The sequence below is a fragment of the Manis javanica genome, chromosome 9, assembly GCF_040802235.1.
Source record: "Manis javanica isolate MJ-LG chromosome 9, MJ_LKY, whole genome shotgun sequence".
Classification (NCBI taxonomy): Eukaryota; Metazoa; Chordata; class Mammalia; order Pholidota; family Manidae; genus Manis; species Manis javanica.
Genome location: NC_133164.1, coordinates 68885004 through 68911769, shown reverse-complemented (window position 1 = coordinate 68911769; position 26766 = coordinate 68885004). Strand labels below are relative to the sequence as shown.

The 26766-nt window shown below is 41.4% G+C and overlaps 1 protein-coding gene across 8 annotated transcripts in view; it reads left to right on the top strand.

The window, feature by feature from the left end:
* The window catches only part of CCDC178 (coiled-coil domain containing 178), a 568079-nt gene that overhangs the window by 345725 nt on the left and 195588 nt on the right, over nt 1–26766 (top strand). The window contains exon 21 of one of the 8 annotated variants that reach the window (XR_012121115.1): nt 7165–7330. The exons of 6 other annotated variants lie outside the window; for them this stretch is intronic. Coding sequence is in view for 1 of the 2 variants with exons in the window: in XM_073212735.1 (XP_073068836.1) it covers nt 7165–7221 (57 nt within the window). In the remaining variant the exon portion in view is untranslated. Of the gene's footprint in view, nt 1–7164; nt 7622–26766 lie in introns of those variants that run through there. One more of the 8 variants, XM_073212735.1, reaches the window with a different exon arrangement.

Here is a 26766-nt window from a genome sequence, read left to right as displayed (position 1 = left end):
ACAATTGTCTCTTTTACTTTCAGAAATTAAAATGCCTTTAACAACTTTTAGGGTTAGGGAATTGAAATCTGTTGCAAACTTTTCTTTCTTATTTTAATTCTGCTGCATTACTACATCATCATTACAAATTACAATTGGTAATGAAAGAAATAGGACAGTAAAACATAAAAGCATTTTTCCAGCAAACCACCATGTTTACATACTATTTGTAGTTTTATTTGTTGAATTACTCTGTTAATGGCATATTATTAACACTATTTAGAAAAACTGTGTTTGCTGTTCTTACCAAAAAAGAGAAAAAAATAGATACTGTTTATTGAGAGGAAAGTACAGTTTTCAAACTGAAAGAAGCTCACACTTCTTTTTTTATGAATACTGCTTTTAAATAAATGAATTACTGATCCTTTTAGATCTGACTGTTAATAAATAATACTCATGTCAACTATGGATAATTTAATATGTGCAGATAGTATGGAATTGTTTCATATGTTTGAAACTTTTAAAAATAACCTTATATTTAATTTATCTAAAGAAAGGATGCCTCAAGAAATAGATGCTTTTCAGTTAAAAGAAGGACTAATAATAAATCAGTGAACTTGTTTTCAACAGGGCACCCTTTCCTGCAGATTATACATAGTCTCATTGATAGTAAAGGAAACTGAAGCTCAGCAAAGTTCCTCCAAATCTATATAGCTAGTGTAAGTCTACCAAGTTCATACTCATTTCTCTGATACAGTCATCCAATACAACAAATATTTTCCTAATGCTTAAATTTTATAATACACCATGGTGGTGAGTTAGTATAACACTTAAGATAGAGAACCGTGTCTTTATTACTTGTTTTTGACGCTGTTATGTTTATAATTCCAAGATAATTATGTTACCCTACATAGTCAAGTACCCTACATGTTACCAAGTGATAGTCAAGGATATACTTCAAATAAAATTTTTTCCATGAAAGAATAATATCCCACTTTAACTCTGAATTAATTACTTCCTTTGCTCTGAATTTTGTAACTTTCATAGTTTTCTTTAGATGTGAATTTTTTCCCATTGTTTCTTTTGATGGCTTCAAAACTAACAAGTCTTTGAATATTTTTAATAGAACCTTTTTTCTAGTTAGTGAAGTTATATTTGCAAGTAATTATATTACTATAACTTAACTGTACTGCATTATTGAAGAGTGATTTAGTGCAAGAATAAAGTTGAGAGAACTTACAGTAATCAATAGCTTAAATGACCTTTGTAACTTTCTCTTGAATATTTTCAGATAGAAAATTAATCATCATAAATTGAATCATTAAAATGCCATTCAATAAAACATCAATGGCTTAATATGGAAATATGGCTCCCATTAGCTTAGAGCTCCACATTCAACTCCTTATATAATAAGACAAATTTTAATTTCATCTATCAAAAGATATAGCATGCTGAAGTGGAAATACAGCAACCTGCCTTACTGCTGGTACATTCCTCATACCAACTAAATCAATGTTGAATAAATACTTAAATACATTCTGCTTCAAAGGAAAATTTTGAAGAATTGTATAATTCCTCTTTGTCCAATGAAAAGTAGCACACAATTCATCTAGAAAATGGATTGAAAGGGGAACAAAATACTCACCTTCCCAGGGCCCCCATGTGTCCAGTATAAAGCCCCTAAGCTGAAGTTAATATATTTCTTACAAATAGAATTTTTCAGAAATGATCCAGCTAAAATATTTGCATTAATCCCAGCCTTGGTTATTAACTAACATAATACCTATTTTTATTAGTCTTAGTTTGTCCATATTCAGTGCAGAGAATGCCTGTTGGGGCAGTACAGCTTAGTAGCTATAACATGAGCTTTCCCTGTTTTTAATCCTGAGACTTTGACTTACCTCTCTAAGGCCCAGTTTCCTCATCTGTAAAATGTATGTAAATAAACTACATATTCAGTGAATTTTTGTAGGTTTATGTTGAACGATAAGGTTGTGACAAAGTGGTAGCAAAACATTTTTGTTTTGCATTTGCTTGTAACAAAATCTGGAAAGAATCCTTTCATAATATTTTAAGAAAATTAAAATATTACAATGGTTAAGAGATAGAGTATATTTCAAAAACCACAGCCTGTTATGTGTTTACTGCCATTTTAAATTAATCTCACCAACCTCATCAAAACTATTTTAACTTTCTCTTAATCTACCAATCCTTATTCTTCAATAATAACTATACATTTCAGCTTAGAACTATCATAATACCTAAGTCTAAAATGAAATTTAGTTATGCTATAGAATTAAACATGATACTGCCAAGAGATGTGAAATATGGAAGCATTTCTCAGTGAGTCATAGTCATATATTTAATCCGAAATTGTAATTCTTCTCATGCTTGCAAATAGCTCAAATGTTTGAAAAGGACACTGCTCTAAATTCTATGTTATCAATGTGTTTATATTATAATAAGTTTGCTAAGAAAATGATCAGTAATGTAATATAAGGAATGAGTAATGAGCAGAAATTGGCTGAAATTCATGGAGAAATACTTTGAAATTTATTATTTCAAATCAGTTTTGGTTTCATCAATTAAAATTATAGCATCTACCCATTAGAAAAATGCATTATAGACTACATAATGGCATATTTGTGGAAAATCAGCATATAAGTCTACATAGACAAATTTGATGAAATGAAATCCAAATTCTTCACTATTTTTTGCTGAAACATTATTATATGGAATTTTTCTAATGGGACCACATCCAAGTCGTAGCATTAACAGATGGGATCCTGTTGGGGTTCCACATTTTTAGTTATTTAGGACTTTAGTAAACAGTGATTTTATCCAGTATGTGATTGGAACAGATGTGATCTTATCAGGGTTCCACTTTTTTTCAAGGGCATAAAATTGCCATGATTTGCTGTACAGTGCTGGAGTTTACTTTTTGTGGTTTTTAGAACCAGAGCCCTTTTTAGCCAGAATTTGCCCTTGGGTTCTAAAACATCATAATAGGGAGTTAATGTTTTATTCTCTATTAATCCCATTAAATCCTTTTAATATTAGAGCATGTGTTGCTTTATAGCATTAACTAGTGTCTTGCACTCAACAGTATTTTCACAGTTTATGACACTGCTTAGGGCATTAACAAACAGCTGTTTGAATTAAATGAGCAGTTAAGGACCCTGTTCATTAACTCAAAAGTTTCATGTATTTTTAATTCCTTAAATCTAATGGTATCATCACCCTCCAAGAAATCTATCTTTGATTATAATTTGCTCAGGCCACTATTGGTTATGGAGGAAGTATTATTGTTTTTGAATATGAGTCATATCAGGGTTGGGTATCTCTAATGAATTTTAACTATCTCATAACAGTTTCATTCTTATGGGATATAAAACTTTAAAAGTTGTTTACGGGAGTTCTGTTAAGATTTTCTCCAATTTTGGTTACTGATGACTTCATTCAGCTAATGTAAAGAGGCAGTTGGAACAGAATTATTTGCATTTGAAATGGCGCAATCAGAGGTTTGTGCCTGACTCATTTACCAAAAAAGAAAATTGTATTTGGACAATGACAGATTATGTGGTGCAGCCCCTGAAGCGGAGCAAAATGCTAGTCACTGTGTTTCTCCGTGCAGAGATCATGGCTTCCAGGACTCCGCTCTGACCTTCTCTCCTGGCCAAGCACAGCCACGGGCATCTACGTCCAGTAGTTTGAAGCAAAGTGATCAAGTAAAAGGACAGTTTTAAATTCATGTGTCTAGTATTCTACATCAGCTACATGAGGACAGGATTCTTTATTCATTCTTATACCCTAGTACCCACTGACTAGTTCAGGACTTTCTGCTTAGTAGGTAGGTGTTCAGTTACCGAGAACAATGGGAAGCTTTCATTAAATTTTCACCTATTGCATAAAACTCTTCCAGGTTTCCTACAAGTCACCATATAATTTGACCTTCAGTTCTTTGAATTTTTTCTGTGGGGTCTGTAGATCTTTCATAGATGATTCAATTCACAGATATTTACTAATTAATTAGAAAGCATTATAAAATTATGAAGTGAGACACATGATTTTAGCAGTTTAGAAATCACATTGTTTCCCACTTAAAATGCCAAGGATCAACAACTTCAAATTCTAGACAAGAGGCTGTCTGCGTAATAACTGGAAGGGATGGGGTAAATGACTAAGAATGGTTTGCTAAGAACCATTTTCTTAGCAAATGGTTCTCTTTTCCTATTATACCAGAAACTGGATCCACATTCCTCTCACACTAAGTTTGGGATAGCATTAACAGGAACTGGTTTCCAGGATTGGAAGTTTTTTCTAAATCAGTCTAAGTTGGCTTGAATTTTACCATTTTCTTATTTTTTCCATGTTGGAAGCTGCAGGGCACCTTTTAAAAATGCCCTGTAATCGCCACCATACAAAAGACAAACAACAACAAATGTAGGCGAGGTTGTGGAGAAAGGGGAACCCTCCTACACTGCGGGTGGGAATGTAAACTAGTCCAACCATTGTGGAAAGCAGTATGGAGGTTCCTCAAAAAGCTCAAAATAGAAATACCATTTGACCCAGGAATTCCACTTCTAGGAATTTATCCTAAGAATGCAGCAGCCCAGTTTGAAAAAGACAGATGCACCCCTATGTTTATTGCTGCACTATTTACAATAGCCAAGAAATGGAAACAACCTAAGTGTCCATCAGTAGATGAATGGATAAAGAAGATGTGGTACATATACACAATGGAATATTATTCAGCCATAAGAAGAAAACAAATCCTACCATTTCCAACAACATGGATGGAGCTAGAGAGTATTATGCTCAGTGAAATAAGCCAGGCGGAGAAAGACAAGTATCAGATGATTTCACTCATATGTGGACTATAAGAACAAAGAAAAACTGAAGGAACAAAATAGCAGCAGAATCACAAAACCCAAGTATGGACTAATGGTTACCAAAGGGAAAGGGACTGGGCAGCAGGGGTGGGAAGGGAGGAATAAGGGCAGGGAAAAAGAAAGGGGGCTTTATGATTAGCATGTATAAGGTGGGGGAGCGCATAGAGAGGGATGTGCAACACAGAGAAGACAAGTAGTGACTCTATAGCATCTTACTATGCTGATGGACAGTGACTATAATGGGGTTTGTGGGGGGGACTTGGTGAAGGGGACAGTCTAGTAACCATAATGTTCTTCATGTAATTGTAGATTAATGATAATAAAATGAATTAAAAATTAAAAAAAAAATGCCCTGTAGCACAAAAATCTCAGTCATAATACAAGTTGGGCATGGGGATGGAAGTGCAACATGGAGAGTATAGTCAATGATTGTGTAATGTCTTTCTATGCTACCAGACAGTAACTGCACTAGTTGGGGTGAGGATTTAATAATGAGGATGTAATCATTGTTGTATACTTGAAGCCAATGCACTATTGAGTTATCAACTGTACTTCAACAAAAGAAAACTGCCCTGTAGCTCCTGCACTTTGCTTTAGGGTATCTGCAGGCATCCGTTCCCACCTCCGGGTCCTTCATTCAGTGCCTGTGACTAAAGGCAGTTCAGGGAACACTGAAGCAGAGTGGTTTGAAGTGCCTGCCCCAGTCGTGACTACTGCATTTGTAGACTGCATCTGATTGCTCATTTCTCTCTCTATGAGCAAAGTTTTTGAATATGAGTCATATCAGGGTTGGGTATCTCTAATGAATCTAACTATCTCATAATGGTTTCATTCTTATGAAAGTAATAAGTTAAAAATGTCAAGCTATTGTGGGGATTTAGTCTTTCAGAGTAAAATCTAGAACTGCTTCTGAACTCTAACTGATAGCATGATTTAAACTAAACCAGAATATCTAACACTGCTTAGCTATGCTGCCTTTGTGGTGTCACTATGAGAGGGTGCCCACTAATATTTAAGAAGTCCACAGAGAATCCATATGTTCTGATGAATGAATATCCAGAAGCATTATCTTTAAAATGAAGAGATCAGCATGTAGAGGTAAATAAATATAAAGTAAAACACCTTTTGTGTGTGTGTGTGTGTGTGTGTGTGTGTGTGTGTGTATGTATACATTAAATATTATATATATATATGTTTTAAGCAATCCCTAGAAGGAGAGTCTTGATTTCCTGTCAGCACTGTCTGGACTCCATCCATCTCTATAATCTCCATGCAGACTAAGCCACCATCATTTGCTCGAACTGTGCCATTAGCCTCCTGATTGGTCGCTGTGACACTTGTCCAATTAAGTAACTGATGATTAGACATGTCTTTCTTCTATTAGACATATAGTATTTATTAAAAATTTTGCTTGACTGGCATCAAATATTATTTTATGATTTACTTCAAATATACTTTATGTATCATAACCCCTAGTTTTATTCTAGTCTGAGTTGCATAATATTATGCAAGATCCAGGACAGAATGAGAGAGTGTAGTGATTCTGCAGACTACAAATATAGGACGAGAAACTGAGGCCTGCCAGCCTGAGAATGTAAACTAGGAAGTCGATGCCCACCACTGTTATGCATTGCCAAGAACAGGGAAAAAATCTTGGCAACAGGTGCTAAACATTAACGTCCAGACACTGGCACCAAGCAGATGTGTGCATGTGGAGGTAAGAGGGCTCAGGACTAAGAGGTATGAACTAAGGTAGCCATGGACGGTGGGGGATCGGTGTCACAGAGAACTACTTCTGACTTGGCGAACCCTGAACCCAGTGCAAATGCTCTTACGTACTTTACTGTCTTACCTGTTTTCATGAAGCTTTGAAAACATTTAATCTCTGTTGACATTTTCATGACAGAACAGCAAATTCTGACCCCCCTTCCCATTTTTGTAGAGAAAAAAAATAGATCAATTGAGAAACCTCCCACTTAAGGAAGGTTTTCGAGTGTTATGAATTACCAATTGTTTCAGACATATCTTTAAGTAAATTACTACTTGCAAAAAGCTGAATTGAATGGAAAAAGTTACAATTTATACATCTTAAAAGAGAGAGGGAAAAGGGAAAAGCTGGGCAGCAATTGAACTAAAGTTAGTTATAACTACAAATGTTTTTGGAAAACTAATATTGGAAACCAGAAACTAAATAATCTAGGAACCCGGTGGGAAAAACTATGGTGCTGGTTCATTCTTGGCATTGTAATGACCGGAGTGCAAAAACTCCCCTTTCTGTTCCCTCACACATTAGGCCTGCAGGACGAGATCCCGGTGGCCCCAGAGGCAGGACTTGCAGGTGCCGGGCTGAGGGGCTCCGCAGCAGCCGTGAGACGAACATTTGTTACCAGTGAGACGCCGGTGAACTGCCGTTCCAAGGCTGTCGCTGTAAAACCATAGTGCACCGCAGTTTGTTGGAGGTTAGCAGCACTTGTTAATTTGATCAAGGCTGAAGTTTACGGAGGATAAAGTAAACAATGCAAACTGCAGACACCATCAGTTTCCTATGGGCAGTGAAGTGTAGTCTGTTCCATTTACACTTCACAACAACATCTGATGGGCTTTGTCAGTGCTGCACAGAGTAATTAAACCTGAAATCAATAGCAGGCATTTGTCATGTTTACAGCCGCTCTTTCTGCTGGGTTACACTCATCAGTTTAGTGCCGTTCTGTTTTACTGCAGAGACACGCTCCATTATTTCTTCAGGTACAGTTGAGATATTCAGTTACATGCCCAATAGTTTGAATACGACATTAAGATTAAAAGGGACAGGCAAATGGACAGTTTTTGTAATTTATTTGCTGATTTTCTTAACCAGCCTTGGATTTCTGTTTCCTTCAACCTTTTTATAAAACCCTTTGTGGCCTGAGATAAAATATTCCCTTAGCTCCCAAACTGGCAAAGTCTCCCATCAAATTTGATAGAATTTGACACCAGCTACAACTATACTCAAGGAATGCTGGCATGTTTTTTTATTTGAAAAGAGTGAAGAGAGTCTAAGATTCAAAGTTGTTGCCTTATTTGAAGACAATTGGTCTTTTCCATTTTTAAAGATATTCAGAAATGTTCTTTCATGTCAGTTTCTAAACTCTACACCTTCATTCTTTTTATGCCTTCTGCTATTTTTCCCCTTCTATTTCTTAATATTTTAAATGATGTGGTTAGAGCATGCTGGGTTTTACAGTAAGATAGTTTGCAGTTAAATAGTCTCAGCTTGGATTTGACATACATATTTGAATGAAGCTGAAAGCATGCCCTGTTGATATTTCAGTCAATGAAGATTATTATATCTCTCATTTATGCAAATAAACTTAAGTATCTTACTTCTCCCATTTAGTATTACTCTTTTGGTATACCCAAGAAAATAGGATTATTGTAAGAATGAATCTTATTGCCAGTTAGTTGGCTATATATGAAATTATGGTATTTTTATACTTTTTACATTAATTTTAGATGTATTTAAATACATCACTTTTCCTCTTAACTGTTTATTGAAATTAAATACAAGTATACTGATTACATATTTTATGCTAACTTTGAAAGAATCATGAAACTAATTTTATTAAGATCATTTTGATCTCTAGACAATATAAACATTACTAACTGATATTTGGATTGGAAGTGACTTAAAATGGTAACTCAAGTTCCTGTATGCCAAACTGTCATATAAAGTTCTAGTCATTTCAAATAAGTGGCACTTCAGTTCCTTACAGGAATCCATATTTTTGGTAAGCATAGTTACTAAAAAAAATGAATATGTGAATCATGAAAGTCTAACATTTAGGGAATCATTATGTAATTTTCAAATACAGTTGTTAAAATGGGATATTTGTGGCTTTCTCCAAGCTGGGTAGCAGTCATTTGAGGGTTGTATACATGGGGCAGAGCCTAGAAAGTCTGTAATTTTCGTCTTTAGGTCACACATGGAGTGTCCTTGAGACCCTGCTATCTCGTTTCCAGGTCTTGGCTGTTTTTGTCATATACATCAGAAATCCCACACCATGGCGCCAACCTCTGTCTCCTGCCTAGGGTCCTGTGTTGTGTCATAATTCAACAATTTCAAAATCACTCAGACATCTCAAAAGAGGGAATGAGTTTACTAAGACCTTGTCCTGGTCATCAATTCCCTTAATACCTTTAAGAAATTAATATACTCCCCCCTCACCCCCAGCATATTGAGTTCATATTTTTGAGAAATGTATTATTTTTCCTGGGTATTCTGTTACCAAAGATCTTGAGTGAGAAGTGAATTAAAATTCTACACAGATGCAACATTAAAAGGATACTACTTCCTTTTATAATTCTAATCACTATTTGTGAAGTTTTGTTCTAATAATCAAAATTTCAGGGTAAGATGTAATGAGTTTCCTTAGTTAAACCTCTTAAGCGTACATTATGATAAAGATGAGACTTGGGAACTACTCCCAAAATAATGCTTAAAATCAAAATGATGCCCTGTGCTGACCTTCACATTTACAGGTAAATTTCCAGAGACCAGGAAACTCAGTGTAGGTCGCAGGGCAGGTGGCTGTGCCGCCCTCGGACTTGAGCACGCTCCGCGTCCTCTGTTTCAGTGACCTGAGGTGGCGTTTCTGCAGCCACGTTCCCTGAGAAACGCCCGGAGGAGTGTGAGGGGTGGTAGGAAGGGCCTGCGAGCAGGCCGTGCGGCCACCTGAACCAGCCCCAGAATGACGGCCGCTCAGGCGCGTTGGGGAGCCGGGCCCACGCCCGCCGCCGTGCGCAGGAGCAGGCGCCCCGCTCCCCCGGCTCGAGGCTGGGCGCGGGCAGGTCTGGAGTGCGGCGGGTCGCACTGCTGCCCCTGGGCACCCCCGGCAGGGAGCTGGCTTCTCGGAGGCTGTGATGATGCTGCGCGCGCGCGGACGGCAGGCTGTGCAGCTTCTCCAAGTGGGAGCAGGATTGGGTTTTTGCCTTGTATGTTGATGGCGCCGGATTTGAGCTCCAGACGTTCAGTCTAGATTCAGAGACGGAAAAACGACCAGCGTGCTGCGCAGTGGACCCGGTACTGCCGAAGCACGGCAGCCTTGCACGTGCGCAGCAGGCCCAGCGAGCTCCCGGGGACAGCAGCTTCCATTTTCCCTGCACCGTTCTCACCATTACACAGATGCTCTTGTCTTTCTAACACATTACGCGTACTGTGAAGGAAAAACATGTGTGATTAAAACCGCCAAATGCTGCACCGATAATTTCCAGGTTATCATACCTGCTGTCTCCCCACAAGGTCAGGTATCACTGTTTCTGGTCTTACTTTCCAAACTCTAGGGCAGCAGTTAGTTGATATAAAGCATTCTTGAGAAAGCCCGCTCCAGTGCCAGGGACCGCTTCCAAGTTCAGGTCGACTTCCATTTTAATCATTGCCAGTGAACAGAGTAAGTAACATGAAATATGCAGGCATTCTTAGCCAAAATAGCCAAATCTGTTTAGTACTTTAAAGTATACAGGATACTTTTATATTTATTTTTCTCATCTGACACTCACAACTTGGCAATGTCGGTCGGTCCTTCAAATATACAAGAAGTAAGTGAAGCTTAGGTTAAGTGATCTTCCCAGAATTATGATGCTTTTAGTGTAAACATCTAGTCCCAAGCCTGGGTGATTGCTACAGAATCTTGCTGTATTCCTAAAAAGACTGTGGTAGGTAGACTTCCAAGATCACCCTGTATTGGTTGGGGTTTAACCAGAAAAGCAGAACCAGTCGGATTCCTATGTATCTGTATTTCTATCATCTATATCTATATGTCATCTTTCTACCTATGTATGTTGTGGATAAAGTGAAGGTTCATATGGCCAGGATTCTCACCTGGCCCTGGATGGCTTGCTCACTGCACATGTTTGCGCAATATATTGTTACTGACTCTATATAAAGAGCACCTATTGCTGATGTGGTGGCATGGTCACAGGGCTGCTGCACAGCTGCAGGGCTGCAAGTCTGCAGGAGAGCTGAGACTGGAGTGGTGGCAGCACCAAGGACAGAGGCTGAGATGGCTGCAGAGGCAAAGAGGCCCAGAGGCAGAGACCGGCTCGCTACACGCAGACTCACTCTGAGTGGGTGGGATTCTAGTGATGGACCTGCCACCATGGGAATAAACTTGTGTATAAACCCTTTCACCCCAAGAATGTTCCATTATCATTCCTCAGTCTCACTGAATCCGTAGTGAACTTGTCCAAAGCTGAAACCCATTGGCAAGACAATTGGCATAGATGGCAGGATGCATTGTTGACTGAGAGACAGAGCAGGCTGCCCTCATGGGAGGAGTGTGTCCACGGGCTGCTCCTATGGATGGGAGACATCCAAGTGTCCCCCAGTAGACATGTGGTCCCACGGGGCTTGCCTCCTAGAGGACTGGGCCCCACCCCAAGACTGTGAGGGGGTGGAGGTGACACCTGAGGCAGTAGGAGAGGCCCTTGGTATAATAAGTAGGTCCACTGAGCAACAGAGCTCCCATGAGGTGGCAGGAGTTTTTTCTCACAATATTGAGAAAGGCCAAAAGGGAGGAAGATGTCCTCCTGCAGAAAGCACAAGAACAGGCAGCACAAGAATGTGAGCTGCGAGGTGCCCTTGAGGAGGTAAAAACTTTACTGATGACTGAAATGGCATCACTACCAGGTGCTGTGGAAATGGTAAAGGATGTCATGGTAGCACAAAAGAAAGCAGCCTGAGAAGAAACAGCAGCCCAAGAAGCAGTGGCTCATGAGTGCAGACTGCCAGGTGCCATGGGACATGTGAAGGATGTAGTGGAGCCATCAGCCCCAGAAATGGAGGAGCAGAGGTCTGATGAACAAGTGGGGGTGGAGCCCCTGCCAGTGCCAGAGGCATCAGCCCCTCCTTAGTTGAAACCCCATCTGGTGGAAAGCTGGTGGAAAGCCTGAAAGAAGATAAAGACTTGTCAACTACTGGTTTCTGCAGGAGAAGTGCGTCTCTTCCCCAGGTTGTGGAGCACTCTATGCCCCACTCCTATACTCAGGCCAAGCAATGAAACCACGAAAGGAAGTACGGTCTGCTACTAGGAGGAAGAATTTAAAGGGCCCCATGAATGTCATGAGGACCCAGATGTGGGTTGATTTGATTAAGGCAGGAGCAGACAGAGAGAAATTGGATAGAACGTCAAATAGAATTTAATGGAGCTGTGGCAACAATTGAAACTGGTCGCTGAGGACGAAGCAGAAGCCAGAAACAAAGCAACAAGATCAGCCTATGTGTCTGCAAGACTTTCTGCTAGAGAGGCTGGAGAAGGTGGGTACTGTAAGGCCCACCCACGGTCCTGTTGGTTAACTCATTTGAGTGGGACTGGTTTGAATACAGCCAGGATGACCACTTCATGGCAATGGATCTCCTCGGGCTTGAGGGGTATTATAATTTGTTGTAATTTTTGTTATTTGTATATTGTCATAGTCTCTGTTGTTGTTATGGAATATGGTTACAATGCTCCAGCTTCCTTGTCCAGGGACTATTGCAGAAAATTGAGGGCATACAGAGTGAGAGGAGAGAATCCTGCAGGGGTGGAGTGTGCATGAAGTGAAGGTTCTTATGGCCAGGATTCCCACCTGGCCCTGGTCAGCTAGCTCACTACACACATGTGGGCAATACTCCATTACTGACTCTATATTAAGAGCCCAGCCCAGTGCTCTGCAGGACATGGCGGCATGGCTGCAAGACTGCAGGAGAGCAGAGATGAGACTGGAGTGGTTGGTGGCAGTGCCAAGGACAGAGACTGAGATGGCTGCAGGGGCAGAGAGGCCCAGGGGAGGAGACTGGCTTGCTGCATGCAGACTTGCTCTGAGCGGACGGGATTCTAGTGATTGACCTGCCACCATGGGAATAAAGTTGGGTATAAACCCTTTCACACCAAGAACATTCCACTGTCATTCCTCAATCTCACTGAATCCATAGTGAACTTGTCCAGGGCTGAAACCCATTGGCAAGAGATAAATGTATTTATGTTTTCATTTATTACAAAATTTGTATATGAAAATGTGGGAACTAGCTGAGTAAATCCAAAATTTTCAAGGTAGATAACCAGGAAGGATAGATTACAGGCCAGCTGGATCTCAAAGACTATTGTACACAGGCAGAATTTCTTCTGTTTGTCTATCTCTGTTATCTGTCGATCTGCCCTCTGCCTGCCACTCCCCACCCCCATTCCCTGGAAAGCTTCAGCTGTTTCCAAGTCCTTCCAAATGATGAAATCAGACTCACCAGATTATCTAGGGTAATTGCTTTATTTAAGTCAGCTGATTAAATGATTTAATCACATCTGCAAAAACCCCTTCACAGCAATGCCAGATTGGTGTCTGAGAGTAAGTGGGGAATGAAGCCTAGGCGAGTTGACACATCAGTGTGGAAAGCCATCACAGTCTACCCTTTGTCTACTAGGCACCCAGCATCTCTGTAGACCATACTTAATCTCCAAATAAAGACAAAACCAAAATTTACATTTTTCATGATACAGCCACCCTGCATACATCTGAAAGCATGGTAACCCTTCCCCAGAAGAGGACATCTCGCTTGGGTGATAGTCACTCTTCTCCTTTGATATTCTGCAACTTAAATACAGGGATAAGGAAGTCATCTATTATGTTGGGTAGTTAGAGGGTAAGAGCTAGAAGAAACCAAACTTTTTCATGTCAAAAGAAGAAGATAATGCTTATACCTATTGAACAGGTCACAGTCATAGATGGTATTTGTAGCTTCATGCCCTGCTCATTTCATGTTCCTTTTGCCCTCAGCAAACACCTCAGCAGTCATGGTTCTTCACCTAGTGGGTTAGCCGAACCTCATTCCTGAAGAGTGTGGGCCATTCGCAGGCCTGCCTGAATCGGGCTGTGATCGTTGCCAGCTAGCTGACTTTAATCCAAGGACGTGGGAGAAACAAAAGATGCCCAGAGCATTGCCTGTCTACCATCCTGGTTACTCCCCTCAGGTAGGAGCAGCGTAGTTTCCCTTGGGCAGCCAGAATAAATCACCCAGCAGAATGGTAACCCCCATTTCTCCTTGTTGGTTTGGAGGCATTAGGGCCCCCAGAGGGTGAAACGCTCTACTCCCAGGGTGCCAGAGCCTATGACTGAATTTCACTTGCTGTGAAGTAAGTTCCTTGGTAGGAAACAGTGCTGTGTGGAAGGCCTTGTCAGTGCGTAAGGCGTTCTATGATGGGCTCGCCGTGCTGGCTGGGGTGGCCGATCCTGACACCGAGGGGCAACTGGGCACTGCTCCTCAGTGGGGGCGAGGAACAGTATGTCTGTAATACAGGAGATCATCATACGTGTCAGCATTCTCACATCCTGTGTTTAAAGTCAGCAGAGAACTGCACCCACCCAGTTCAGTCAGGCTGAAAAGTGCACACACCTCAGGAATGACAGTTTGGGTCATTCTGCCACCAAGAACCACACCAGCTGAGGGATTTTGCAGGCAGGGAAAGCATCTGTTCCAAAGAAAGCTTCCAGGGTCATCAGCCTGCCCCTAGGCAGATAGCTGCTCATGCTGTGAGTGGGGCCAAGTCAGAAACGGTGCTGCTCGCACACTGGGCACCCAGGTCAGCCTCAGAGAGCAGAAATAACTGTTGCTGAGCCCACACATGATATCCATCCCGTAATTGTTGTCACTGGCCACTTTGTTCACAACCCCACTGGACACTGACAGGAATGACAGGAAAGAGGCTAAACTGTCACCCGTTGAATAGCTCAGGTTCTTCTAGCCACCTGATTTTCCAGTCCTCCTCTGCTCAGGTCACCCTTTGGTAAGCATCCACACAGAACACAAATATTTACGTTTTTGCCCAGAGAGGTTTGTCCATATAACCTCTTCCACCAGACACACTTTCTACCAATTTTTCATTTATATCCTGTCCAAGTCCATGGCCATGCAGCCAACCATTAGCCACAGCCCATGAATTGACACAGACTCAGGCTATTGATATGGGCCCTGGCTGTTTTTCTCCTGGTCAAAACAACTAGGGACAGCACCCGAAGGAAGTTCTGTGCCCACTGTTGTTCAGGCCGACCAGGAAGGTGCTGGTTTGCTGCAGCTGTCCACATTGCAGGGGGCCTGCAGCTCAAGGCTCATTCACAGACAGGCCTGCGCTTTTTCCTCCTCAGTCAGCTGGTTGTGGGGAACTCCTGCAGAGGAGGAAAGAGTTATCCTTGATTTTAGGGTCCTTGTCCAAGCATGAAAATTAAGAGGACATTAACAGGAGAAAAGCTTATCTAATTTATCTTAAATTAGATATATCTATATATCTATATACATTAATATGTTTTACATTATGTAAGGGCCTTCATAAGGAAAAAACTCTCTGTCCTGAGGGGGACTGACTCTAGGCATGTTCACTCTGGATTTGGTAACAATAATGGAACATTGGAAGTAAAAGGGTTTATACCTAGCTTTATTCTCAGGGTGGCAGGTCAAATGCTCGATCACGTCTGCCTCTGGGGACGGTCTGTGTGAAGCAAGCCCATCACTGTGTCTGCCTCCAGGCAGGCACTGGCCAGAGCTCTTTGTAGAGTGACACAGACAATAATGGCTCATTGTTTGCGGTGCGTAAGCATTAGCCTAGCAGTAGGCCAATCACTCCATCAAGTAGATTGGGGTCAGGTGAGGATCCTGGCCATGGAACTTTAATTTTCCCTACAAAAGAAGACCCAAAGAACAGTTAAATCTGAGTAATTTTTATGCTCAGTTTGATGTGGAGTAAACAGGGATGAAAACTGGTAGGTGAAGGAGTGTCAGTCAGTGTAGTAAAATGGGAGAAATGGTGCAGCCTGTTAGTTCCAATTTTTCTGCCGTCTCCTTGTCCTTGGAGTTGAGGATGCTCCTTTCCTCTGGGGACAGGGAGGACACATCTCATGGGAAGATTTTCTGACCTGTTTCATGGGAGGAGGACTGAGGGAAGTCAAAGTGCCTGTTTTGCCAAGGGGTTTCAGCCCTGGGCAAGTTCGCTATGAATTCAGTGTAACCAAAGAAAATGATAGTAAGATGTTCTTGGGATGAAAGGGTTATACCAACTTCATTCCCACAGCAGCAGGTCAATCACTAGAATCCCATCTGCTCAGAGCGAGACTGCTTGCAGCAAGCTCGTCTCTGCTTCTGGACCTCTCTGCCCCCACAGCCATCCTAGTCTCTGTCCTCAGTGCTACCACCACTCCAGCCTCTGCTCTGCTCTCCTGCAGCCTTGCAGCCATGCCACTGTGTCGCCCAGAGCACTGGGCAGGGCTCTCTATATAGAGTCAATAACAATGCATTGCCCACATGCATGCAGTGAGCTAGCCAACCAGGGCCAGGTGAGAATCCTGGCCATGGGAACCTTCATTTTATCCACAGTGACCTTCCTGCTGCTTTTGCTGTTTTCTCACACTCCTTCAGCTTAAAATGTGCAGGATGCCCATGTGCCCTAAACACCCCCTCATGCCCCACAAGAACATGGGGGTGATCTGAGAGACAGGTGCTTTCCCATGGATGGTGGTCGTAGCCTAGGCCCATGGGTTCTTGACTTCCTGTGATAGTTCTTTCATGACTACACATTTTGAACTCACCTAGCCAGCCCCACCATTGTATAAACCAGTTACTTATAGTAAGTCTGTATCTGTGTATCTGTCTATCCATCTGTCTAATCCCACTGGTCCTGCTTTCCAAGTTGAACCCAAGATTCCTACCACCTGCTACATGCAGTCTTCTCCCAGTTACTCAGCCCCAGTGCAGGTGCTTGCCTGGGTACTGCTGTGAAGGATGGAATTAAGGTCCCAAATCAAGTGATTTTAAGAAAGGAGATTATCTTAGGTGAGTCTGATCCAATAAAGTGAGCCCTTAAAAGGGACTGGGTTTTTCCTTGTAAAGATTTGAGATATAAGAAGGGTTTTGGCAGAAGATTCTTCATTGCTGGCTTGAAGCTGGACAGGGCCACATGGTAAGGGCCTCAGTGATCCTCTAGGAACCGACAGTAATGCCTGGGCAACAGCTCTGTACACGACAACAGGGGCCTTCATCATATAGCCACATGACATGAATTTGGCCCATTACCGGAGGGGGCTGGCGTATGAACATTGCTCTCGCAGTCTCCACGGGAGAACTCAGTCCAGCTGTCTTGAACGTGAAGCACAGTGAACACGGAACTCATGTAGGCCATGCCTGGACCTCTGGCCCATGAGCTGTGGGATGAATGAATGGGTGTTGTGTTAGGCTGCTAATTTGTACTGGTTTGTTATACAGTAGTACCAAACTAATACAGAGCCAATCTCTTTAACCATCAACAGTGTTGCTTCTACCAGTTGAGATCACTCCAGCCTGAGACTTTTAGCTAGTCTTTGGATCCTTGCAGATATTTGCAATGGCATTAGAAAGGTTTGCTGCCAACGTTATGATCCCAGTCCCCCAGTTTGCTAGAAACCTCTGGAGGCAAGCTGAACTGTAGGAAGGTGAGGCCACCTCTGCCTAGCTCAGCTTTGTGGACACCCAGTGGCTGGGATCTACCTGCAAGACCTTAGAGTAATGATTTACAAACAATAGTGATAACTAGCTCATCTGTGGCAATTCCTTGGATAGTAACTATCAGAAAAAATTGGGAAAATTCTGTTGTAACATTTTCTACTTAAAAACTTTCAAGTTGAAAACTATCTCAAGTTTCACTTGGCATTAATTTAGTCAGCCTAAGACCTTTAAAATTCATCTTGTTTGCAGTAATATGGTCATAATTTATACTATGACTACTTAAAATGCACTCCCCTCAAAGGACCACTGTCAGCAGATTCCTTTAAGAGGAAATAGAGAATGTACCGGGGCTGGTGGGGAGCCACTTGAAAGCACATAAAAGGGCCACAGGAGCCCTTCTGGGTCCACAGTAAGCTATGACCTGACCATCAGCAGTCTGGACTTTTCCACCTGACATCTGTACTCTTCCTCCTTTTCCTCTTCTCACCTCACCTCGTAAAAGAGAAAGGGGATCCTCCACACTTTTCTGTATTCAGGTTTATGTCTATTTTGTCTGCTAGTAAACCAGCCTCTTCATCTAAGCAGCAAAGGTGGGAAGGGGCTGTGTAGAACATTTCCTGCATTCATTTCTCTTCTTTGTCAGCATCCCCTCATATCGAAAGTCCACAGTGTTCTGTTTTTTCCCCATGTGGAAACTATCAACTATTGTCTGTAATGATGTTGGCTCTGTTTTCTGACAATGGAACTAGCACCAAACTTTGAACTCTTCTGAATTTGTCATGTCCTACCTGACATCTGCAGTGGCCTTTGATCACTGGCTGGGAGAATTTGAACCAATGCCATTAGGATGAAGAATTCAGCATTCCTTTAGCAAGCCCTTGATTGTTTATGTGTATGTGGAACCATGCAATTTCTATAACTTAGCCAACAGTGTCCCTTGCATTCGTTCCAGAAGCCTCTAAAATAGTAAGTAGCCTGTGCCAGATGTTTCTGAGGGAGTAAAATATATAACGTACCTAATTTTGCAAAACTACACAATAGGTAGACATTTCTTTCTCACCCCAGCTGGTGATCAGCTTATGCCCTGAAGCTTGGAGATTTATAACCCTTGTAATTTTATCCTAAACGGAGTAATTGCAGATGCTCTTCCATTGCTATTATTGTAATTAGTGATGTAGGCTTTGCCAAGACGTTGAATTCTGAGGTAATGAATTTCATCTGGGTAAGATCTGATAGGTAGTTGTGACTGTTTTAAGACAGCTAGCATCCTCACAGATTGTTTTCTTATTCATTTTAGAGTTTTCACTTATGTAGGATTTTTACCCTAGCTTATTCTAAAATTATGTAAGTAATGTGATACCACTGACAATCCACTGTGTCTTCAACATCAAAGTCCAACAAAAGAAGTATACACACTGTCAGTTCAAAGGTAAATGTTTTTAACATATCAAGAGTTATTTTTAACAGATAATTTGCACAAAATAATTCAATTGCATGAGTATAAAGTAATTTTCTTAAAGTTTTAATGTTCAGGAAAACTGAATTGTGACTTCCTTGAGATTTCCACTCAGAAGACTTCATCTTGCTGAGCGTGTATTTTCTTTTGTTATTTGATCTTCTATGGCAAACTAAAGAGAAAAGTTTAGGTACAGTTGGTTTTAAGAAATTTTCTTATAAAGAGAAATCTCTTGTCAAAGAGCATGACCTTGCTTTTTTAAAAAATAAATACTTAAAAATACCCTTGACTTTTATGAATAGAAATTGCAAGTACTCTTCACAGTCAGCTTGGGCCCGCGGTAGTCATTTCATCTGCAGGGGCCTTTCTATCAGCATGGGTTTCCTTCGATGTTCATGTTTTCTCTCTGTGGAAAATGCAGGAATCCCTCCGTCGCCTTCCGCGTGTCCTGCCGTAAGTACGCGTGGTAGGGTGGCGAATGGTCTCCAGGACAAATGGAGCGGTGGTAACGGAGACGCCCGGGGCCCAGGCACTGGTCCCGGCCCGGCCCGGTCCGCCAGGCGTTAGAGCCCGAAGACATGCCCTTGGCCGCACCACCCGCCGCTGCTGAGCTCCTCCGCCCGCCTCTCGGGGAAACAGTCGCTAGTGAATGAATAAAAAGTTACACGCATGGTTGAGAAAGAAAACTCCAAAAGGAAATTTGTAACTGATTTTTTTCAGAAAATACAACTTTTGGATGTAATTAGCAGGCTTAAATTGGACCTAACTCTCTGGCTTCCGTTTCGAGCTCTGTTTCACTCATTCTTTTTAGGTTACACATCTGTTGAAAATGAGGAGAAATTCAACATAGACATTGTCTAACAAAGTGGGAAAGAGAGTTTGGTTAGCAGTCCGTCTCCCGGGGTGGAGAGCGGGAGAGAACAGGGCCACTGGTCCAGATCTGGTTCAGGCCAAGGAGTCTGCTTTAGGAAGGTATGTTTAGACTAAAGCCATATAAAATTTAGCAAAATGTAAAAAAAGACCAGGCTTATTATCCACTTTAAATTTTAATGTAGAATTTATGAATGTATGAAATCAGAATAAATACTTTGTATGCTTAATATAACAGTTTGGTAAAGACTCACTAAAACTTTCTTTTGTCAGTTTTGGCGAATCCAGAGAGCGCTGGGGCTGAGAGCTGGCAGACAAATCTGCTCTGATGGCCAAGAGAAATAAAAGTGATAGGGAAGGAAATTTAAGTGCATATCTCATTATTATTTTATTAAATAGAAATATAATGAACTACATAATAATAATTGACCATTTGAACTTAATAGTCCTTCTTTATAGTTTACCATGCATTTTTACTTCTACTCAGTTATTTTATTTTTATAACCACCATGTTAGGCAGGTGGGGCAAATTTTATTATTCTCATGAATGGAGGATGGTAGTAATAATACACAGCTATTAAACACTAGATTCTGATACCTGTTATTCCCTTTATGTCTTACTGCTATCGCCATATTAATTGTGTTTAAATAAGTGGTATTGTTTTTATAATACATGAAAGAAATTACAATGTGAAAAGGTAGCTAATAACATGCACAACTGAGTAGGGGGATGTTTGACCTAACCCAAATCAAACAATTTGTAGCCTTAATAAAAATTCATTAAGTATAATTTATCACACTAACATTAAAAGGAAGAAAAATATCAAATCTCAATAGATACAGAAAAAAATGAAATTCAAAAGCCATTCATGATAACTTTCAACAAACTAGACATAGGAAATATGATAAAAGATGGTTTTTCAAGCTATAATTTGAAAAAATTATGTGTATGCAAAACATGCAAAGGTTCTACAGATAAACTACTGGAATGAATTCATGAATTTGGGGGAGTCAGTGGATACAAAATAAAAAGCCATTGTATTTCTATAAACTAGTCACAAATAATTAGAAAATAAATTCCTAAGATGGATTGCATTTATAATTAAATAACTGAATAAAAAATGCCTAGGTATATATGTACCAAAAGATGTGCAAGTTCTCCACAGAAAACTGTAAAAGATTTCTGAGAAGAATCAGAGGTTCTAAATAAATAGACTGATCTATTAAGTTTATGAATTAGAAATTCAATATTTTAAAGAATGTAAATTCTCCCTAAGTTGACTTATACATATACTGGAATCAAAATAAAAAACTCAAGCAGAATTTTTGGAAATTGGCTGCATTCCGTAATCACTTCAGGGCCTTTCATGGTAGGTGACCACTACAACTTCCTTAGCCTTTCTGTAAATGAATGGATACCTGCGTCATCTGCAAAATAAACTTCAATGTGGCAACATAAAGTTGATTCTAGACACCCAAAACAGATGTTGTAGGAGTAGGAAAATGAACAGACCTGTAGTTTTTATATTGCAGGACCTACATGAACTACATTTAACTGTGAAAGGTGTGAGGTAGGTAAATGTGGGCATTATTTATGGCATAATAGCTATAGCACTGGCAGCTCTCTGCAAAGTTATCATACCCATTTTTAGAGCTCTTAAAAAGCTCATGAACATCTCATTTTTTTAAGGACTTGGAGCCATTTTTTAATTACTAGTAGCTATGTCTCCTTAGTTCGTGCCTCTTCTAGAAACATAAAGAAAGTGCTTTTCAGCAGTCTTTTTGTATGTGTACAGCCAAAACAGGTCTTGAATAAAAGGTATAACATAAATGAAAGGTTAATTAACATATTAATTAAGGGTATGGAACAGGGGTCACCTAACTTTTTGAGTAAAGGGAAAGACAGTAAGTATTCTGGATGTTGCCCTCCACTCACTCGCTATCAGTCACTCAGGTCTCCCTCTGCAGAGCGAGAACAGCCATAGACAATATGTACTGGATGGGCTGTGGTGCCCCAGGAATGCTGATGTATGGAAACAGGCAGTGGCTGGGTTTGGTTGGAGAGCCATAGTTTGATGGTCCTGTTCTGGAATGTGATGTTTTCCATACTGGGATTATGTTACCTTGGGGAGCTGGGTGTATCTCAAGATGAGTATCCATAGGGAAGGGTCTTAGGTGCCTTGAATTCTGTTTATGCCTGAGACATGTTGCGAGGTATGGCGACCGTGCCAGATGAGCAACAGCAGGCGATTCCTCAGTAAGAGGAGCGCCTGAGAGGAGCAGAAGAGAAGAACTGGTGATGACTCCATCCACCGAGAGATTTTTAGGCTGCAGATTACTCACTGTCCTCCTCGTATTTGGCTCCTTGGTGCCACGTGGGTTTTCTGGTCCCACATTCCCAAGGAGATGACCAAATGCTGTTCTCTTCCTGCGTGGCCTTCCCTGGCCACCCTTTCCTCATTGTCAGTGTACTGATTTTTTGAAATTTCTATTCCTTTAGGACTTGCACCAAATTGTTAATACTATCTCTGGGGTATAAGACTGGTTATGATTGTGAAGAGGGGCTTTAATTTTCTACTTCATGTACCTCTCATTATTTGTATGTAATACAGTCATCATGCTTTTGTATTTTATAACAAATGGATTTTTAAGAAATATTTAAATTCTGGTGTTACATGGATGTGGCAATGACATTGGTATTAAACATAAAAAAAGACTTTCAAAATTAAATATTTTATACAAGAGGAGATCAGATTACCTGACTACATCAATAGGAAGTAACAAAATATCATGTATTTTAATATTTTAATTTTTCAATGAGTTTCCTTAATTTAGGCCATAATATATGTCCTGGAACCTCTTAGATTAGTTTTTCTGTCATTTGTAATAAAGTTTCTAGATGTGACTCTCACAGTTTCTGCATTCATGTAGTACATTATTACTTTATGATGAAGTTGGTTGATAATTCCTCAACTCTTTTTGCTGATGACCTTTTAAAGCTGCATAATTAGAATAAGTGGTGGGCACTGTATTGGAATCTCTACCCCAGGGGCCAGCAGGCAGCGCATTAATTCTCTGCATCACGCCTCCCTGTGCAGCCCGTCAGCACAGAGACACTATTCTTCATAATCCCATAAAGAAAGGGTCTGTTTAGTGCTAACTGACCTTTCAGTGACTGATCAGCCTTTTCCACCAGTGAAGTAGAAATGTATATCATTAAAATCTGAGTAAATAGGAAACCTTTCTAAATCTTAAACTATTCAAATCAGGAAGCACCCATGAAGAGGAAGGAAATTGTTTGGTCTCTCACATGCCACAGTAAAAAGAGTAGTAGACTGAAAATATTTTTTAAAGTATTGACAAATTGAAATATATAATTAAAATATGAATGCATAGGAGTATTTAACAAAGAAATAATAGGCAAACATGTTTCTGTTTGACAAACAATAATAGAGGACACATTATTAAGCTCAAATATATATTCAGGATTGAAATTTAAAGTTTATGTAATAAGTAATAAATGTAGAGGAATTTTTACTGTGTCACAGAGGACATACATGTACTATAACAGCCTACATCATACATTTCACCTTGGAAAACTTCATCGGGGCGATATGTGACATGACGATTACTCTTTCTCTCCCTACATAAGTTGTTTCTTTAATCAGTTATACTGGACACTTAGAGGGGATATACATTTGCATAGGAGAGGACTAGGCCAAGTAAGTTGAGTACTAATGTACGTGCCATCTGTCTGTACAACATTTCCTAATACCACTGAGTAGCTGTAGCTGTAGGAGCAATGCAGCAGCCAGCATGGAGGTAAACGTTCCTTTTCTTAAGCAGGCGCCCACATTCGTAGTGTGCTTTGTAGTATTCAGCAAGCATCTGTGCTTCTAGGCCAAGTTGTCCCTGATGAGAACATATACATACCCCTGGATAGGAAATATTTTCAGAATCCGTTAGAATCTGACTGCCCCTGGAACTTAGCTCACCACTTTCCTGCAGACACCTCTGCTGTCACTCCATGGACCTGCCTCTTGCCCTTCTCCTCAGACAGGGCGTTTTGTGCAGGCGCTGGCGATGCTCAGCCCTCTCTCTGACTACACGCTCCTTTGGCCCTGACATTGTGTATTTTTTCATGCTGGTATCAATAATTCCTGGTCAAGTATGTACAATGAACGGAGTCTAAAAATAGTAAGGAAGAAGCAGGGTTGATACAAAATATTAATAAATTCCCAGTGGATCTCTTGTGAGTTCTGGGAGGCAGTGCTGTGGTGTGCATTGTAAACTTCACGATGAATCAGTGGCAGCTTAATCTGTGACCCACCAGGGAGCTAGATAAGTCCTGTGTGCAGTCACAGCTTTGGGGCCATGGTGGGGGAGCTTGGGAAGGCGGTCTCCTGGACTCTGGCACTGCCCCCACAGTGCTTGGTGTATACCAGTTGCTCAGTAAACATTCCAAATAAATTAGTGAATACAGAGCGTTTTGTCAAACATGGTAATATGTAGAGTTTGAAGCATGTAACAACCTTGATGCAGAGGACTGATTTGTTCATTTAAAAAATCAAGAATGTTCAAGACTCATTATCAGAGAACTTGTGTTGGACAGGAGGCTGATCCCCATGGCAGCGCAGATGTGACATGGGTCCCGGGAGACTTGAAACAGTCATTTGCTCCTTTGGGGCTTTAGGGTATCGGTACATACCATTCTTGCAGACCTGATCCTCGGGCCATGGGGGAGAATGCTCGTCCTCCACCATAACTGCTGCGCGGACCTCAAGGCAGCAGGATCACAGCAAAGCCTGCCCGTGCACACAGCAGGCTGTGCACCTGAGAGGGTGGCCCGCCTGGGAAGGGTGTTTTCTCCAGGTGTGTCTGCCGGCTGAGAGTCGGCATGTCTGGGAAGCACTGGTGTTCACCACCCTCATCCCAGTGAGTCAAAGGAGTGCTTCTGAAGCAGGATGTGCAGAAAGAGATTTGGAGCCACCGCGTTTCACTCGTTCTGAAGTCCACCCTATACACGTTTTCTGAATCACCTAAGTACCAATGCCCACATCAATTACGTTAAAGCCTTCCTGAGCACAAGGCACTCCAGTGCCCCGAACAAAGAGATGTGCCAAAGGCTCATGCGGGGACAGGGGGGATTTGGCGGTAAGAGATAATGGTGTGACGTGGGAGCCCCTGTGCATGGAGGGCCACATGCTACTGGAACATTGATGCTTGGAATGGAGCATTGTTTATGATGCTGTGCATCAAAGGGATACTAAATATGTGGGTACTTTTCATTGTCACATAGTAATAGTTTAAAGTCAAGAGATAACAGAACATTTAACATGATCTATGAAAGTCTAATTCACAAGTCATAACAGGTCCTAAAGGGGCCAAGAACAGCCTTCCTCTTGACCGATTCACCGAATGTCCTCCAAGTATATAATGACCAGGGTGACAGGACAGCTTTGCCCCCCGCCAGATAAAGCAGCTGCTCCCGGATTCAGGTCACGGATGATTTCCTTCATGAAGCCTTTTCCTCTCCTGCTCCCCCATCCGGTAGAAACAATAGCACCTGATGGAATCATTCTGATTCCGTTACACTTCTTCATCTTCCCACTCCAGCCTATAATCCCTGGTGATGGGTTGTTTTTTATCTTCCTAATCCCTGGGGTATCCATAGAGCTGGATCCACAGAGTAAACTTACTGAAGTTTTGTTAAATAAATGATTGATGAGCAAGTAAATGGATAAACAGCTAGATGTGAGGATGCTCTGGAGTGAAACTGATCAATAAATACCAGCGACACAACTTCTGTTTTTCTGGAGGTTCTGGTAGGGAGTCGATTCTTTCTGACCGTGAGACGAGAGTGAGTGCGGAGCGAAGGCAGGGACCCAGCTGCCCATGGAGCCCTGGGGGGACCTGGGAAATCCAGGAGCCGCTGCAGCGACCACTGCTGACCAAGAATAACAGCGGACGGACAGTCCATCGGAAGGGATTACCTGGGGCAGCCGCACACGGTCACATCGGGACAGGACGCTTGGGACTGAAACAGCTCTCTTACAGTACATGGTTGGCAGGACCTGCCCCTCTGCTTGGCAGGCCGCACCTGAAGGCCAGGATATGATGCCTCACTCCAAACTGAGTCAAAGACATGAGGACTATTTTAGTAACATTAAAGTAATTGTAAATAGCTATGTAGGTTTTCTACACATGCATGTACAGTACAAATATCTTTAGAATGTTTGGGCCAAGTTTTTCCTTGTAATCTCCTTTGCCATAGTCCATCTTGAATTTAAAAAACAAGACAGTTCAAATGGATTCAGACTTTCTCTCCTGGACCTCCGGAAGCCTCAATGGGGGTGTTACTCAGAATTCCAGAGCGGGGCAGCCCTCAGCTGTAACGGTCTGTACGCCTGGGCACTGGGTCTTGCGAGTAAATACATCTGGCCTGTTCAAATTATGAAACAGAGAATCATGTAGGTCAAAAGACACAAGATAATGGTTATTTGTGAGCAGCACATCCATTCTGACCTAGCAGCCCATTTTGTGTATGTCAGTGAGCCATGTATTAGCCAGATTTTAGAAAGACAGTGGAAGTAGGCTCAGAGCAAGGTGAGCTTCTTACTTAATTTGATTGTGTGGTGTGATTAGGTTTTATAAAGACAGCATTGAATAGTGTTAAGGAGGGCTGCCTCACGTCTGTGAAGTAAGTGTTTTGGATTGGTGAAGAGTATGTGATATGGAGCCTGGGGGTGAAGCCCAGGTCCTCTGCTTAATATGTGTATAACCTTGCACAAAACATTGGGTGTTTCAGTCGCTCTGGTTGCATAACAAATACTCCAGACATCATAGCTCATGATTGTGCATGTCAGAAATATGGACAGGACAGAGCGGAGTGACTTACCTCTTGTCTCTGACCCATCAGTGGAATGGAAACTAGGGATCAGATGCATCCTCAGGTGCCTCATTCCCTCCTAGTTGATGCTGATGCTAACTGTTGCCTGAGACCTGAGCTAGGGTTGTTTTCTGGAACACCTACACAACCTCAGAGCATGGCGGCTGGTCCCAAGGGTAGTGAGGGCCAGATGGTAGCTATATTG